The following is a 16,946-nucleotide window of genomic DNA, read 5'->3' as shown; positions in this document are numbered from 1 at the left end:
TGTACGCTTTGGACTCTTAGTGTATTTTACACTATTCATCTCTTCTTTATTTCTATAAACACTGTAAGTAAAGCCTTAGCATTCTAAATTACACAGAATGCTTAACTGAAACGAGTGGGACCAAGGCGAAATCGCAAACTAAAATAGCAGTAGGCCCACCTCCCACACGAGAAAATGAGTGCAAATGAACACACACGCACATGCCTAGAGATGTTTGTGCAGTGTGGTAAGCTATTTGTTATTGTGAACGCAACATTTCCCATCTGAGTTCCCCCTAAGCAATATTTCTTACAGAGGTGCCAAATAGCAAGGCCCAGGAGGATTTGCTAGCAGGGCTTGGACTGCTCTCAAATTTCTTAGACAGAGAGATACGTTCATTACCTTTAAAGCTGAAGCGGCTTGCGTGGAATGTAAGTTTTGCATTAAAGGTGAGACGTCACAAGAGTCAGAACTAGGATAAAAACAGAATCTGAATACATTTAGGACAAATGGGTTTAAAATGCCACCTTAGGCAGAAGCTCTGGGGCATCGCTTGTTCGCAGAAGCTGATGGAAGTTGATCCTAATGGGCTGGGCAGTGAAGGCCTCATGACTGCCCTCCACCCTGGACTTAAAGGACACACTGTGGAGACGAACCACACAACCGTCCATCCCTTTGCCAGAGTTTATGAGTCCTAGAAAGATAGACAGATATTCTGAGCGATATATTTGACAGATAACGAGCATTATTTGCATAAATTAGTGGTGTTTCCTTTGCCAAGCAGCTTATTTTTAGTTTTTAAAATTGTATTTACTCATTGGCATCCAGGACCTCACAGTTCACTGTAATGAACATCAGTTCTTTAATGGGTTATATGGATTTGTACAGAACTTAAAAGTCCATAGAAATTAAAGAAATAGAAAGTTTTTTTGAAAATTTGGCTTCTGTCTACATTTATAATATTCTGTAAGGTTTTCTTTGGTGTACTTTTAAGTTAAGAAAATGGAAAAAAACAAGCTATGTCAGGTATACAGTGCCAGCACTCATGAAGAACTGGGCTGTTAATTTTATTAAAGTAAAGTTAAATATCATCCAATACCATATTATGGCAATATATTCCAAAAATGTCATGATATTGAACTTTTACTCGTGTTCTTCGTTTAAGTAATTTAAGTAATTTGTACTTTTCTGAGTATTTTCATGTTGGTAATGTATGCCCATGTGCTTTATTTATTTATTTATATAATTATTTATCTTACATTTTGTCACTCATACTGAATAAATGATTTTTTTTTTTATATAAATTCTCATCCTATTCAGCTCTTAAACAGGTTGTCAGTTGCTCAGGCCTCTCACTTTTAGTTATTATCATTTTACATTAAAACAAAGGCCTACCAAAAAGAGACAAACAGCACTTAAAGGGGAATTTCACTGCTTTTTCAAAATATCTGCATAATTCAGTGGTTGAGATGTAAACACATCATTCAGAGTGGTTTGATGTAAAATTGTTCATTTGTAGATAAATTTACAGACTGATTTCTTTACAGTGGTGGTGATAGGAACCAGGTGTTACAACGACTACAACACAAATGGAAGCACTTTATTTAGTGTCAAAAACCACCAGTGAACCTGCACGTGTCTCCTGACTTTTTTATTAATACTGATGACGGTAAAATAGTGGAAAATCTGAACAGAACGTTTTTCTTTGGTGGACAATTTTCCTTAGAACCCCCTTAATGTATCCCTCCATCATAAACAGATTAAAAAATGGATTAAAACTCATTTTAGGACAAAACGTTTATCACAAAACTCTGTCGTAGAACAATGTCTCGGACAACAGGCTGAGTGTTCATGACCATTTCATGTAATAACTTTCTGTGAGGGTAGCTTTTAGAGGTGGACGTCTGGTTCCTATCACCACCACTGTGAACAATTCTGACTGTAAGTTTCTCTAGAACGGAGCGTTTCACATCAAACCGCTCTGAATGAGTCTGTTTATCTTTACACTTATCTTTACTTAATTTTACCTATATAACCTAAATGCGTACATCGTGTGAACCAAACTAAGCTGAGCATGTTTTAACCTTTATATTTCTACCTAAGTCATTATTCTCCTGCAGTTCAACCCTTTTACCTGAGGATGGTTTTTGGTTCCTCTAGCTAAGCTTCCCACCTCTCCACTGAGGAGTTTTGGCTATGAAGATGTTTCAAAAAGGTACAGTCCTATAAAATAAAATACGACATTTGAACATTATATGCTGGTGTTACATAAACAAATACGGAAAATGCATAAAGATACAAAGACAGAGCTCATTAGTTTGCTTTGAGCTCATAATAGCCTTTCCGCTCACATGTAAATAAATAAATGTTTGGTTAGCCAACAGCTTGTCCGTTAACTTCAGCGTAAACGTCTGCTGCGCTTTGTTAGCATAATAATTCTCTCAACTACATAAACAAATATGTTGTTTTTCTTGAATATTCAGTCATGTTCGCTCACCTTGGCCTTTATATATTTTACAGCTTCGTCTTTTTCAGCTAGTTGGCCCAGTTTAGCTGACCATTTAACAACCTTCTCAACTTAGCAAGGCGAGTTTTGAGTTTTGCACTGAGGACCTGACTGCGAGGGGGTTACTATGGAAACAGGACAACTCGGTGGCAGTGCCTTATGGGAATTGGAGTTTTTCGTTGTATCACGCTGCGCTGTTATATCCTGGCGAATTTAATGTGTTTAACTTATTTTTATGTGCCTGTATAACCTGAATTCATAGTGGGGCGACTTTATGTATGCAAAGCAGACGCGTTTTGCCTGTCCCTGTATTGTGTCTAGGTCCATCTAACTAAAAAGGAGAAGCGGGTAGCCTTTATTCTTCTTCGTGTGGTCCGAGACGAAGCTGAAGTCAGCTTCTTGTTCGAATTTTCCCGTTTCACCTTAAATGGTGTCAGCAGCCAGACCGTAAATGCTGCACCATTTAAGGTGGAACGGGAAAATCTGAACAAGAAGCTGGCGAACAGGAAGCCTCGTTGATCCAAAGGGTTGTGAAATGTTAAGGTTGACGTTCCACCTTAAATGCACCATTTAAATGCATTATTTAAGGTAGAACGGGAAAAATTCGAAAAAGAAGCGGGCGAACAGGAAGCCAACTTCAGCCTCGCCGATCCGAGGTTGTAGAGATGCGAGGCTTGGCGTCTTGGGTGGGGTTTTTTGAACGCGAGCGGAGGGTTTGCTGGCCCGTGCGCTCATTGGCCAGGCTCGTTATCTAAAAGGCGTGGCCGTGGGGTTGTGGGCAATGACGTCAGTGGAGCTGTTCAAAGTGTGTGGTGCTGGACAGAAACCCACGTCGTCGTCCGTGAGAGATGCAGCGCGGCTGAGGCAGGGGGACCCCACCGAAACTGGAAAGGGCGTGAAGAGGGGCAAATCGTGCTGGGAATAGTGCTGGACAAGTGACTCACCTGTTAGCCGCTTCCACGAGCCTGTAAGTAAGATTCCTACCTACACGAGCGGCTGAAAGAGAAAGTTGGGAGGGGAGGACAATAAAGGGTTTGTCTGGCATTTCTGGATGACCACGTACCACGTTGGCTTGGTCCACTATAACACGCTGGCACCCCGGCTCGGCTGTATGCTGTGAATCTATACACACAGAACAATCGCTATTGCAATCATGACTGTTTAGCCGGGCTGCTCCGCCTCCACCCAGATACACCGAGCTGCTTGTTTGGGCTTTATCATTTGAATGGTATTTGCATGCCCGTGCAAGACAAATCGCCAAAGCAGGTGTGTGTTGTTTGTTCATTTGTTTGCCTGTGGGAGCCTGAACAATAGCCCGCTTTACAGCAGGCGACACATTAAGGGCGAAAGGAGTATTTTCTAATTGGAAAGAACAAGGAGGGACCCTCCTGAACTCGTCGTGTACAGCTGGTAAAACAGCAGGCTGCTTGTACAGTACATGAATGAGGCTTGTGCTGCCTCCCAAGGCTGTTTCTGTAGGATAGTAAAGGCTACTCACACCTCCAGGTCTTCTGTAAGGGAGTGCTCGCCTTTTACGCTGTTCTGTACGGTAATAGAGGCTGCTCATGTCCTTAGGACTGTTTTTTTTGTGCTTTTAGAGCTGCTTTGTAGGCTATTAAGGGCTAATCACACTTCCAGGGCTGTTTTGTAGGTTAGTAAGGGCTACTCATGCCTTTAAGGCAATTTCATTAGGCTGATATTGGGCTACTCATGCATTTAGGGCTGTTTATGTAAGACAGTAAAGGCTAGTTGCACTTTTAGGAGTGTTTCTGTGGGGTAGTATAAATATTTCTTACACGTTTAGGGCTCTTTTGGAAGGGTAGGAAGAGCTACTCATGCCTTTAAGGCTGTTAAAAAAACAAAAAAAAACAACAAAAAAAAAACTCTAATAAGGATTATTTGTGTTTTTAGAGCTGTTTTGGCTATTAAGGGTGAATCACAATTCCAGGGCTATTTTTGTAGGTTAGTAATAGCTACTCATGCCTTTAAGGCTATTTCAGTAGGCTGATATTGGGCTATTTATGTATTTAGGACTGTTTCTGTAAGATAGTAAAGGCTACTTGAACTTTTAGGGCTGTTTCTGTCTGTGGGGTAGTATAAATATTTCTTACATGTTTAAGGCTGTTTTGGGGTTGGAAGAGCTACTCATGCCTTTGAGGCTGTTTTTTTTTAAAACTCCAATAAGGGTTATTTGTGTTTTTAGCACTATTCTGCGGGCTAATAAGGGCTCACACCTTCAGGGCTGTTTTTGTTGGTTAGTAAGGGTTACTGGGCTACTCATTCCTTTAGGACTGTTTTTGCAAGGTGGTAAAAGCTGCTTGCATTTTTATGACTGTCTATGTGGGGTAGTACAAATATTTGTCACACAGGGCTCTTTTGGAAGGGTAGTAAGAGCTACTTGCACTTTTAAGGCTGTTTATATAAGCTAGTCAGGGTTATTTGTGCTAATTCAGCTCTTTCTACACTGTAAAAAGTGGAAGCAGATGTTGATTTGTTCATCTAAGCTGAATTTTTCTTGCGTTTATTTGACTGTTTCTGTAAGACTGTAAAGGATTCTCATGTCATAAGGGCTTGGTAGGCTGGTATTAGGCTACTTACAACTTTACAACTTTAAGGTTTGTTTTTGGTAATAATGTATCTCATGGCTTTGGGGCTGTTTCTGTAGGTTAATATAGGTTATATTAAAACAGGGTTACTTATGCCTTTGAACATAATAAGGGCACACATGCCTTTAGAGTTTTTTCTCTTTGGCAGTAAGAGACAGCCTCACCTTTAAGGGCTGTTTCTGAAGGCTAGTAAAGGCTATAGCCGCAGTATAATGGCAGAACGATTTTTACAGAAGTGTCTGTCAATGAAACATATTGACTTGGCACAAACCCTGTTTTGAGATTTTAAATGTTCTGAGAAAATAAATGAATAGCCAAATCAATGTAGACCTCCATAAACATTTCCAGTTGTGTTTATTTATTATGAGGCCTAAAGAAGGCCCCAAGTCCTAATATTGCTAAAGCACATGTGGCAGCAACATCTGTCTAGAAAAAAAAATACTTACTAAAATGCATGCAAACATTAAGACACTCTGCTATTTAATGCAAAAACTAAATAATCCTATATTAAGGGGAAATCCAACACTTTCCAAATTTCCAAAGTTTCAGAGTGGTTTGGTGTTAAATGTTCCATTCTAAACTTACCTACTGAATTGTTCACAGTGGTGGTGACAGGAGCCAGACGTCTGAAGAACTTTAAGCCCTCTAAAAGCTACCACACAAAAGTTATTGCATGAAATAATTCAGAATATGCTGCCAGATGCCTGAAACAATGTTTGCTGATAGTTTTGAGAGGAGGATTTGGCCTAAATGGTATTTTTTCAAGATGCCTTTATGGCAGAGGGGTACATGGAGGGCGCTGAATGGAAAAAGTGTACCCAAAAAAACTTTTTATTTTCAGATTTATCACTATTTTGCCATCATCATTAACATCAACATTCCATATATAAACTCAGCAGACACGTGTGGGTTCACTGGTGGTTTTGGATATGGCTTTCACCATCACTGTAAAGATATCTGAGCTAAATTTCTCTTTCACATTTCATCACATCTTGACTTTGCCTACATCTCAACGATTCAATTAAGCAGAAATTTAAAAAAGTTGGTGGAATTCCCCTTTAAGTCAGAGTTCCCTCTGTGATATATGGCATAATATTCACAATCAAAGGGAAAATACGAAGTCATCTTGTAATGTTTTCTTTTCTGGATGTGGGCCAGCAGCCAAAGTGTGTGATACGGGACACTACAGCGTCCGGTTTCCCGACCTGCATGTACAGGTAGCAGTAAGTAAAGTGGATCAGTGTGGATTGAGCCAGGCCCTCGCTGCCTTCACACTGGTGTTGCATTGCATTAAGGCTTGTTTAACGTCTCAGTCTATGTTGCTTGGCTATTTCATATCTGGTTTCAGGGTGTTTGCTGAATACAGGCCAAGCCTTCACCTCTATTCTGTGTACAGAGCACTACTTCTAAACGAGTTATTCAGGATTAGTCAAGGTCCTTTATTGAAGCGGCTCTAGTGGAGATATCGTCCAAGTCACAAGTCACGACTTGAAGCTCAGGGGGAAAAACACACTCAGCTCGCCGTGTTGAAATCAGCACCGCGGGAGATGCTGTGATAATCCAGCCTGTGCTGCTTCACCACAGCCTCGTTTTTTCTGCTTTTGTGGCTGAGAACGATGCATCACCAGCATAACTAGAAGAACAGATGCTGTCAAAAAACAAACATGTTAGGCTTCGTCACGCAGGTGCAGTGTACACATGACGTAACTATTTGACACTCTGACGATGTTCTGCAAGAGCAGGAAGGCCACGTTAAACCCAGAATAAAAGAATTATCTTCTTTTAGGTGCCTCTAAAAGAGGAGGAAGCAGTGGTTTATTTAAATAATGACCATTACAATGTAGGGGAAATAATGAAAAATAAATGACCACTGTGACGATATAATTTGCAAGTAATACACACACACACACACACACACACACACACACACACACACATTTTTCTAAGCTGCTTATCCTTCTGGGTCGTGGGGCAAATAATATAATATAATATAATATAAGATAGATAAGATAAGATAAGATAAGATAATATAATGACCAAAGCTTGTATCTCCAAAATGGTGGTCATGAAAGGAGAATATTCTTGTCTTTGAATGGAAGTCAATGAACAATGAAACATTTTCTTAAGTCATTTTGGAGCAGTTTTGTTGGTCCATTAATCATAGCACAGTGTAAAGGCTGTTACTACAAAAAAATAGAGAAAAGTTTAGTCCTCATATCTCCGTTTTTGTCGTTTTTCAGCTTTTGACATCATTTGAAAATGCCTGTTGCCCTTTACATTGTGTGTAAATTTAATGATGAATGGACCAAAAGAAATGGACCAAAATTACTTATTACTGGTTCCATAGACTTACATTAAAAGTAAAGTATCTTTTTTCCTTCTCTTGTAAAGTTACCAGTTTGGAGATATGAGGTTTTGCTCTGACAGCAGCAGTATGTAAATAAATGTAATACATTTAGTTATGTAGCTATATAATATAATACCTGTGTAAATATAATCATTAGAGTACATAATAATAATACGTAATAACTATAGAATTTATAATTTTAGAGGCAAAAAAACATTAGGCACCTGATATTTCTCAGTCACAGCCTTTATAACTCGTGTCAAAGTGTCTTTTAGTTCAAATATGTCGATTGTCGGCTGAATCTGAGCTGAGGTGAATAAAGGTAATGTGATGTCTAACAGCCGTAAATAAAGACAGCTGGACTCTCAGCTAGACATCATTTAATGCACTCAATGCAGCATCATAACTTTCAGTACAAACAGAGTTACGCTTTGAAGGTGGAGCTCATAAGATTTCACACCCCACACTAACTCTCTGAATGTGCTGGCTCGGTTCTGTTTTCTGTTCTGTTGGGTTGAATGGAAATGTGTGACATCATTAAATTGAATCCATACAGTGATCATTTTTTGAACTGTATAAAGTCTGAACATCTATATGATGAATAAGACTGTATAAGATTTAACTCTGCAGAGCGAAACGCTGCTGCTGCTGCTGCTGCACTTCAGTCTGAGTGAATTACAGAGAAAACATCTTCAGACATCATCAACACCTGAACTCTCTCTCTCTCTGTCTCTCATTCTCTCTTGGTCTCTCTCTTTTTCTCTCTGTGTGTCTCTCTCCTCTCTCTCTATTTCTCTGTCTCTTTCTGTCTCTCTCTCTCTCTCTCTTAAGCTCTGTCTTTTTCTCTCTTTCTCTGTCTCTCTCTTCGTTTTTCTTTGTGTCTCTCTCCCTCTTTCTCTCTCTACTGATCTCTCTCCTTCTCTCTCTATATCTGTCTCTCTCTGTCCTCTCTTTCTTTCTCTCTGTGTCTCTCTCTCTTTCTCTCTCTCTACTGCTCTCTTTTCTCTCTATTTCTCTCTCTTTCTGTCTCTCTCTTACGCTGTCTTTTTCTCTCTCTGTCTCTCTCTCTCTTTATTCTCTGTCTCATTATCTGTCTCTCTGTCTTTCCCTCTCTTTGTCTCTCTGTCTCTCTCTCTTACACTCTCTCTCTCGCTGTCTCTCTCTTTCTCTCTCTACTGCTCTCTCTTTTCTCTCTCTCTCTTTCTCTGTCTCTTTCTCTCTCTCTTGTGTTCTGTCTTTTTCTCTCTCTCTGTCTCTCTTTCTCTCTGTGTGTCTCTTTCTCTACTGCTCTCTATCCTTCTGTCTTTCTATTTCTGTCTCTTTCTGTCTCTCTCTCTGATGCTCTGTCATTTTCTCTCTGGGTCTCTCTCTCTTTCTCTGTCTCTATCTCTCTCTTCCTCTCTGTCAGTCTTTCTCTCTCTCTCTTTCTATAGTTACTGAGAAGTCTGACATCTTCAACACCTGAACACACCTGAACACTCTCTCTCTCTCTCTCTCTCTCTCTCTCTCTCTCTCTCTCTCTCTCTCTGTCTCTCTCTCTGTCTCTCTCTCTCTCTGTCTCTGTCTCTCTCACTCTGTAATTTAGCTGCCAGCGTGGTCAGCAGTATGTGTGTGTAGTCTTTACACACACAGTCTTTACACACACACACACACACACACACACACACACACACACACACATTTATGTTGAATGTATTTCAATTTTACAGATAAAATGTCTCTTATGTAAGAACGTCACGATTAAAAATAGAGTGAATCCTCAGTGCTCATCAGGTCTCACTGAAATTCAGCTTAGAACAAACACAAAGACTGATTCACGCTGCTGCTCCACTGCTTTGGTTTGAGGCTGTTCAGGAATAGATTGTTTGAACAGTAAGGAGTGAAAAACCTGCTTCTGTTCTGCTTAAAGCAGTTAGTCAGGTAGCTCAAGCAGAAATATCTCTCCCAGAAACAAGCTTAATGCTAACATATTTACACACAGGTAACCAACTTAAACTCAGTCTTGGAAAATATTTGCAGTGGAATTATTGCCAGACTAAAACTGAATCAAATTCAACAGCGTAAAGGCCTGTTCATACCAAGTATGATTTTTTGGACGATGTAATGTGGAAACTTCACATCAAGTCCAATCTGTGTTTTTAAGCACTCATGAAGACAAAATGAAGAACAAGCAAGAGGACGAAGAAATGGATTCCTCAAGTAGCAGCAATGATATGCCTGTACATTTTCTTTCATCTTCACATTTTTATAGTCAATCTTTTGCTCGTTGGTTAAATCTGCACTGCATATACGTTTTTGGTAACACTGAATGAAGTAGCTTTACTGAGTCACATGCTAAAATATGGTGAGCGTGCGCTGCTGCGAGGCACCTTAAAGCCTTAAATAATTATTAAACAGCCAGAGGCGTCGGGTCGGAGATTTTTCACACCATATCGTACATTTTTATGCATTAACGTCACACGCGCAGGCTCAGAAAGAAGGTTCGGCTCGATGCTTAGGTAAAATTAACATTATACTGATTAAGATATCAGTAGATAATTCACTCACATCCTCAGAAGACGTGTCCTTCACCAAGTTTTGACTGAGTTCTCCCGTTCCTGCTTGAGGAAGGGGGCCGAAGCACAACCCACATCACAAAATTCTCACATTGCATGCAGTTACACATTTCCACCAGAGAGGTCTCCAAATCCCCAAAACTTATGAAGCGTAGCTTTAAGCTTTTGTGCTTCGCCTCGTGCAAGATGAGCTGTTCTGCTGCCATCATGATGCACATTTGTTTGGACTGCAACCATGACAACAGCACTCTAATTGGTTACCCTAATTTTTAACACATTCGTACAATGCAGAAAACCGAGCTATTTAAAAAAAAACAAACTGACATCATTTTGGACTGTATTAATATGCTTGTATTTGCAATCTGCTTTATAGATGCACTGCCTGTAATATATGTTTGTTTATTTGAGGTTCTAAATAACAGAGAGAAAAGCAAGGAAGTACGCAAGTAAGAGGTTAAATCGACACTCATTTGTTCCTCCAGTTGAAAGCACTACCTGTTTTTTACACCGTTTCATTATGGATGGACCAATAGAAATGCTCCAGAATTACTTGGAATTAATTGGTTAAGCAAAGGCTGTGTTCAGACTGCAGGCAGATCAGATTTGTTTCTCAAATCAGATCTTTTAAGATGACCATCCACAATTTTGCAAGTAATCAGGTTGGATGGGTTGCCATGGTAACGACATGTGCAGTAACTATGTAGCTATGCTGGTGATGTGGATTTCAAACGCGGATGCAGGGAGAGAGGGAGGTGCATCATCTCGCCCTCCAAACTCTTTAAAATTCTCTGGCGTTAGAGCTGGGTGATATGGCCAAAAACGTTATCACGATAAGCAAAATTCATATCGTTCGATATCGATACATACCGCGATAAATGTCAAATCATGATTTCTTTCACGTTTGAAGGCTGATTTTGCTCCTGGATGGTTAACTGTGGTTTTAAACTATCATTTATGGTCCGATCATGACAAACACATTTGGCAAACAGTGGAACATTTCACTAATCTGTCATGGAAGAGTGGGAGAAAGTTTCTGAGCTGTTTTTATCAGCTGGAAAAGCACAGCTGCAATTTTTGTAATAGTCATGATTTAAGAAAGAAAACAGATTATTTTTAGCTGTCTGGTGTCGAGCGCTCGGCTACCCCGCTACAAACGCTAAACAAGTGGCCAACAACAGCGCTAAACTCTTTAGTTTCTCAACAACGTCAACTCGGTTCGGTAGGTCACTGCGGTCACTCCTACCACATCCATGTCAGAGCATATCACAGTATTCAGACACCAGCTAGACGACTGGGTTTCTCTATGCTATCGTAGTAGTTTAAGGGGTGAACCGCAGTATATCTGACGCTCGCTGTGTAAAAGCATTATCTGCAGCGTGAATCTCTTACACCAGTCACAGAGTCCTCCTTTTAGGCATGTTTAAACTGAAAGCGGTGATTTTGTGTCTTGTTTGATCTACAGTATCATCAATTCACCGTGTTGTGCCGGAGCGCTGCTTCAAGTTAGCCAGCAGCTAAAAACAGCTAGCCTGGAAAGCTAACCTAGCGCTCTCCCGCTCTCCAGTGCCTCACAGCTTCCTCAGTTTACTTTCGTTTAAATCAGGGCTGTAATTTGCAAGAATCCACTTCTTTCTTTCACTTTCGTTGCTTAGGAATGCACTAATACTAACATATGACGGTTTGGCGCTGTAACACGGCTCTGCAGACGTGATTTAACACCGCTAAAGCTGTTAGGATGTTAGTAAAGAGGTAAGTTCGCTGTAGGACAGTACAGTTACACCACTGACCTCGTCACTCACACTCGGGTCACAGGAGAACAGATCACCGGTTGCTCCACTCAAACAGGGAATGTATAACTCCGCGTTTCAGCCGTTGCTAAAGTATATTTGGTGACCCTTTTTTTACTCGTGGCCCCTCCCCTCTGTGCCCTCTCCTCGCGACAGCAGAGTAGTGTCGCTTTCCTTGCAGTAGAAAACGCCACCGGGGCTTTCGCTAAAATGTGGAAGTGTGAGAATGGTGTATTATATCGAACATTTATCGAACCTGTCTTATCGCTCTATCGAGGAGAAGTTATATCGTGATACTTATCGTTATCGTTTTATCGCCCAGCCCTATCTGGCGTATGCATGAATCTCTGGTGTTCTTCTTGAATCCCAGCACTTCTGTTTGTCATGTTGCGAGTGACGCAAAAGACACTCTGAAATCCGATTTGAGTGTCCAGAGCATCCAGACTGAGACACATCTGTACTCCAAATGTGGTTTTGATCCAGATTTCATGTCGTTTTTAGCTGTCCAGACTATCAAAAATCAATCTGGATACAATCTGGAAATGCCAAAAATCGAATTTGGGCTGGCAGTCTGAACACAGCCAAAGTCATTCAGAGTGGTTTGGTGTGAAATGCTACATTCTTCAAGGTTCAAGGTTCAAGAGGCTTTATTGTCATTGCAACTATATACAGTACACAGTGAAATGAACAACATTCCTCCAGGACCAACACAGGAACACAAGTGTAAAACAATACAATAAACACAGTGCAGACAATACAGTGCAATAAACACAAAAGGCTTACAGTAAATACAAAACAGGACACAGGCAGTACACGGCGCTAAGAATACGTGGAGCTGTGTAGAGGAGGATGTAACATACTATGACACATTAGCAGACAGCCTAGCATATATGAACATAGCAGTTACTGAGGTAGCAGCCAGAACAGCGATGGAGTACAGTATTTGGTTGATACAGTAATTCTAGCAGCCGATATTGTTAAATAAGTAAAATGTGCAGAATGCAAGAAATCTGAGTCAGTAGGTTTCTCTACAGTGAACCATTTCACATCAAACAGCTCTTAATGACTTTGTTTACATGTTAACAAGTGGATTTTACAGGAACTTTTTTTTTTTTTAAATTAGTGGAATTCCCTTTTTAGAGTGTTTTCTCCGTCCCCAATACAGTCAACATTTCAGAGATACAAAGTTGTTGACAGTGATTTGTGGTATTTTGTGAAGAGACAGAGAAAAGACTTAGAAATACAACTGGATGCAAAGTTTAGGCGTCCCTGGTCAAATGACGTTTTGTTGATTTTCTAAGTGAAAATAAGTGAACACACCCTCTGCAGAGGACACACCTTTGCACAATTTGCTGTATACTTAAGGTTTATTTGATGAAATTAACATACTGGAGAAAAAACTAAAGTTATTTGATTCATTTTTTTCCCCATATGTTAAGTTCAGCAAATACAAAGTAATTTTGCATTAAAATGTGCGGAAGTATGTAATGTGTAGAGAATGTGTTCACTTATTTTCACTTCAACAAAACGTGTACTTTGACCAGTGATGTCAAAACGTTTGCATACGACTATATAAGCCAGAGGTCGGCAACATGCGGCTCTTTTACTGTCCTGTTGAGGCTCCACAGCAGAATCAGATTTGTAGGTAAAAATAAAATAATCCTCCTTTACAGTAAAATAAAGCTCTGCTGATCGTTCAACACAGTTTAACAATAAATGGTCTTAAACACTGGAGTTCATGTAGAACTGCTAATTCACCCTTTAACCCTGAAGGTTGGCACACAGACTGCTGGTCACCATAGCAATGCAGACAACAGTCTAGCCTAGCTAGTAGCTAACGAAACGGCAAAGAGGGAGATTTAAGACGAACATTGATAATTTAGAGATGAATGGACTTATTTGCATTTATAATCACTCATCTGGTTTCCTGATACGTTTAATCTGCAACGAGAAACTGTCAAACACTAAAAAGTCACGAAGCTGAAGTCAGTTTCTCGTTCGCCAGCTTCTTATTTGAATTTTCCTGTTCCACCTTAAATGGTGCCACAGTTACATTCTGGCGACATTCTTTAAGGTGGAACGGGAAAATTCAAACAAGAAGCTGGTGAATGAGAAACTGACTTAGCTTCTTCAAACGTTGAGATACATTTTACAAGAAACTGTTCTACTTTTGTGGAAAAGTTTCCTGCTGGAGATGCGAGAAAAGCAGCTATAGCCGAGCTAAAGCTTAAAGTAGAGTAAAGTAAGTCTGCGTTTTTTGTTTATACTATACATTTTTGAGTCTATTCTAGTAAATTAACACATACTGAGACATATTTACAGCCAAGATGGTACAACATTACTTCAATGAAATGGACATAAAATGTTGTGGCTCCCAAGGTGGTTTGATTTTTGTTGAAAGGCCACAGTGGCTCTTCTTAACGTTTGGCTTGCCGACCCCTGGGATAAGCAAAATGATAGCATTTATTACTGGAGCACTATTTCAAATTATTGAAATGAAACCAGCTATTTGTGATTACACATATAACCTTTGGCCAGACTGACACACCCTCAACACACACAGACACTAAACAAGGAAATGTACACACCCTCAACACACCTTCATAAACACACACACACATGCCCGCTCCTTCAGGCCTCATGAGGAAACGCTGGCAGTTTGAAACACGGTAAGAACAGGACAATTTCAGAGAGCAAACCTTCTAGTCTTCTACATGTTTCTTATGTGTTGGTGCTGTATTGCCAGTGCAATGATGGTCCATTTGACCACGGTGTACCCTGGAAACACACTCAGATAACACAGTCGTGAAGAGGTCGTGGGTTAAAACGGTGACAGTAACACACTCTTCTCTCCCGCTCTGCGCAGAACGGGAATTCTTCAGATTATGTCAACAACAATCATACGCAGCAGCAGGCTGGATTGCGAGTGTGACGTGTGAGGGGGCCTATTTTTAGGAGCCGATTGTCTCACTTGCTTAAGACCCACCACACACACTGCAAGGATGTGTGTGTGTGTGTGTGTGTGTGTGTGTGTGTGTGTGTCTGTGTGTGTGTGTTTCCCTTTGTGCAGTTTTGATTTTACAATTCGTATTGTATATAAATGTGTAAGTATTTATATTGCATATAAATGTTTACACATGTATAATGCATAAGAGAGATATCATTACATTTACAGTGCTGTGCAAAAGGCAGAGACCACCCTTTGTTTATTTAATATCCAGTCAAAATGGCCATTAGGTACAAGTTATTCATTTTCCAGTAGATATTCCTGAGGAGATTAGATATGAAATTATATGCTTGCAGAAGGAAGGAGAGAGTCAAAGTGAAAATTCTGGAGTTTCCGAAACTGGAGTTAAAAAACTGATTAAAAGCTACAGAGAAAAAGGGACTGCAAGAGCTGGTAGACACCAAAACTGGCCCCCATCAGATAAACAACACTTAAAGCTTTCATCTCTGAGAGAGAGGAGAAAATCAAGCTGCTTCAGATCTGAAAACATCCACAGGTGTTTCTGTCCATCCTTCCACTGTGAGAGGACGACTCAGCGCTGTGGGTCTGAAAGGATGTGTAGCTGTTCAAGAAGAACCTCACTGAGAAAAGGAGACGGACACATCAAACAAAGAAGCTGAACAATGGACTGACCACCCCAGAGTCCAGACCTCAACACCACTGAATGTGTTTGATACTTCAGAAAATGATGAACCAGCTTCTAAGACTGAACTTTGGAGGTGTGTCTGCAGATTCTTTGAGGAACTGAAAGTGAGTCTCCTGAAAAGAATGGAAGCTGTAATAAAGGTAAAGAGTAACACTGAAAAACGTAACATTATATTTAGTTGTTGAAGCTTCTGTTTTTTCAGTAAATTATATATTTTCTAATTTCCTACAAGTGGTGAAAATTAATAACTTACATAATGGCCAATTTGAATGTAAATTAAATAAATGAACGTTGACACACCCTCTACAGAGAACACACTTTCATACACAATTAATGTTTATTTGCTGAAATTAACATACTGGGGAAAATAATGTATAAAATGTGGCATCTGCAAAACTTATGCATATTTATTATGTTATGTTTTATTTTTTCCAATGTGTCACATTCAGCAAATAAATAGAAATTCACTAATTTTCCCTTAGAAAATCAACAAAACAGCAAAATTGAGATATAAGCTCTTGTTCTGATGATGTGTGACGACATATATATATATATATATATATATATATATATATATATATATATATAATAAATATGGGATGTGCGTATGACCCCAGGCCCTGACATCATAGAAAAACAAGTGTTTGTGTGTGTGTTTGTGTATGCAGGTTAATTGAGGTACATTTCAATAGTAAGCATTAATAGAATTACTCAGTACAGTGAACTGAGGCTACAGTGACTGTGTGAACGTGGACGGTTGTGTGAACGTGGACGGTTGTGTGAAAGTGGACGGTTGTATGTTTTGCTGTGAGGGTTTTACGGATATTTGCTGTAGTCTTAGTTCTGTATTTACACTCAAACTCACTTTTGGCCTGGAACAGAAATCCACACTGAAGGACTTACTGAATCATTTTCAGCTCTGAACGGATGTTCTCGCAACGTACATACTGTGTGTGCTGGCAGTGCGGTGTGAGTCGACTGTATGAACACTGAGAGATTATGTGTGCTCTGCCGCTACACACAGAGACATGAACGCAGTGAGAGAGAAGGATTTGGGGGTTTTGTTCAGTTAATCTGTACCACCCGTGTGTGGGGGAGAGGGGAGGGGGGTCATCCGTCCTTTAAACATCTCTGACCTCATATTTGACATTAGCTCATCTCTCTACAATGAGGTAACAGAGACTTCTAGGCTAACCTAACCCCATTAAGCTTAGGCCATAATTTTTCACAAAAAAAGTGTTTTACTGACTGTAAAAGTGAGATTTTACCGGTGAGGAGCTCTCAGAGAAGGACTAATGATTTGTGTGACTTATAAAAATATGTTTGTAATTTTTATTTAATCTTTAATCTAATATTGTTAATAATTCATATAATATTGTTTAATATAATCAACATGAATATCGTATTTCAATTTGGGAAGTTTTGCAATGATTCTCTTATTTCATTGTTATGTTTTGGTTGAAAACAAAAGGATTAAACGTCCGATGGAAAATGATCCAATCAGGGTTTGTAC

The 16,946-nt window shown here is 39.8% G+C and overlaps 2 protein-coding genes across 4 annotated transcripts in view; one reads left to right on the top strand and one right to left on the bottom strand.

Annotated features, from left to right (window-relative positions):
• Positions 1 to 2,587, bottom strand: part of si:dkeyp-50b9.1 — a 32,582-nt gene extending 29,995 nt beyond the window's left edge. For both annotated transcript variants that reach the window (XM_036567773.1, XM_036567774.1), the window contains exons 1-2: positions 2,477 to 2,587; positions 507 to 673 (exon numbers count right to left, since the gene is read on the bottom strand). In XM_036567773.1, the coding sequence (XP_036423666.1) occupies positions 507 to 650 (144 nt within the window). In that variant the 5' untranslated portion in view covers positions 651 to 673; positions 2,477 to 2,587. The remainder of the gene's footprint in view (positions 1 to 506; positions 674 to 2,476) is intronic.
• Positions 2,588 to 3,306: 719 nt separating this feature from the next.
• smpd3 (sphingomyelin phosphodiesterase 3) overlaps positions 3,307 to 16,946 on the top strand; it is a 94,814-nt gene continuing 81,174 nt past the window's right edge. The window contains exon 1 of one of the 2 annotated variants that reach the window (XM_036568038.1): positions 3,307 to 3,452. The gene's annotated coding sequence lies outside the window, so the exon portion shown is untranslated. Of the gene's footprint in view, positions 3,453 to 14,390; positions 14,450 to 16,946 lie in introns of those variants that run through there. The other variant, XM_036568040.1, reaches the window with a different exon arrangement.

This window comes from Colossoma macropomum, unplaced genomic scaffold (assembly GCF_904425465.1).
Source record: "Colossoma macropomum unplaced genomic scaffold, Colossoma_macropomum, whole genome shotgun sequence".
Lineage (NCBI taxonomy): Eukaryota > Metazoa > Chordata > Actinopteri > Characiformes > Serrasalmidae > Colossoma > Colossoma macropomum.
Note: the sequence above shows the minus strand (reverse complement) of the source record. Positions and strands in the feature narration are given on the sequence as shown.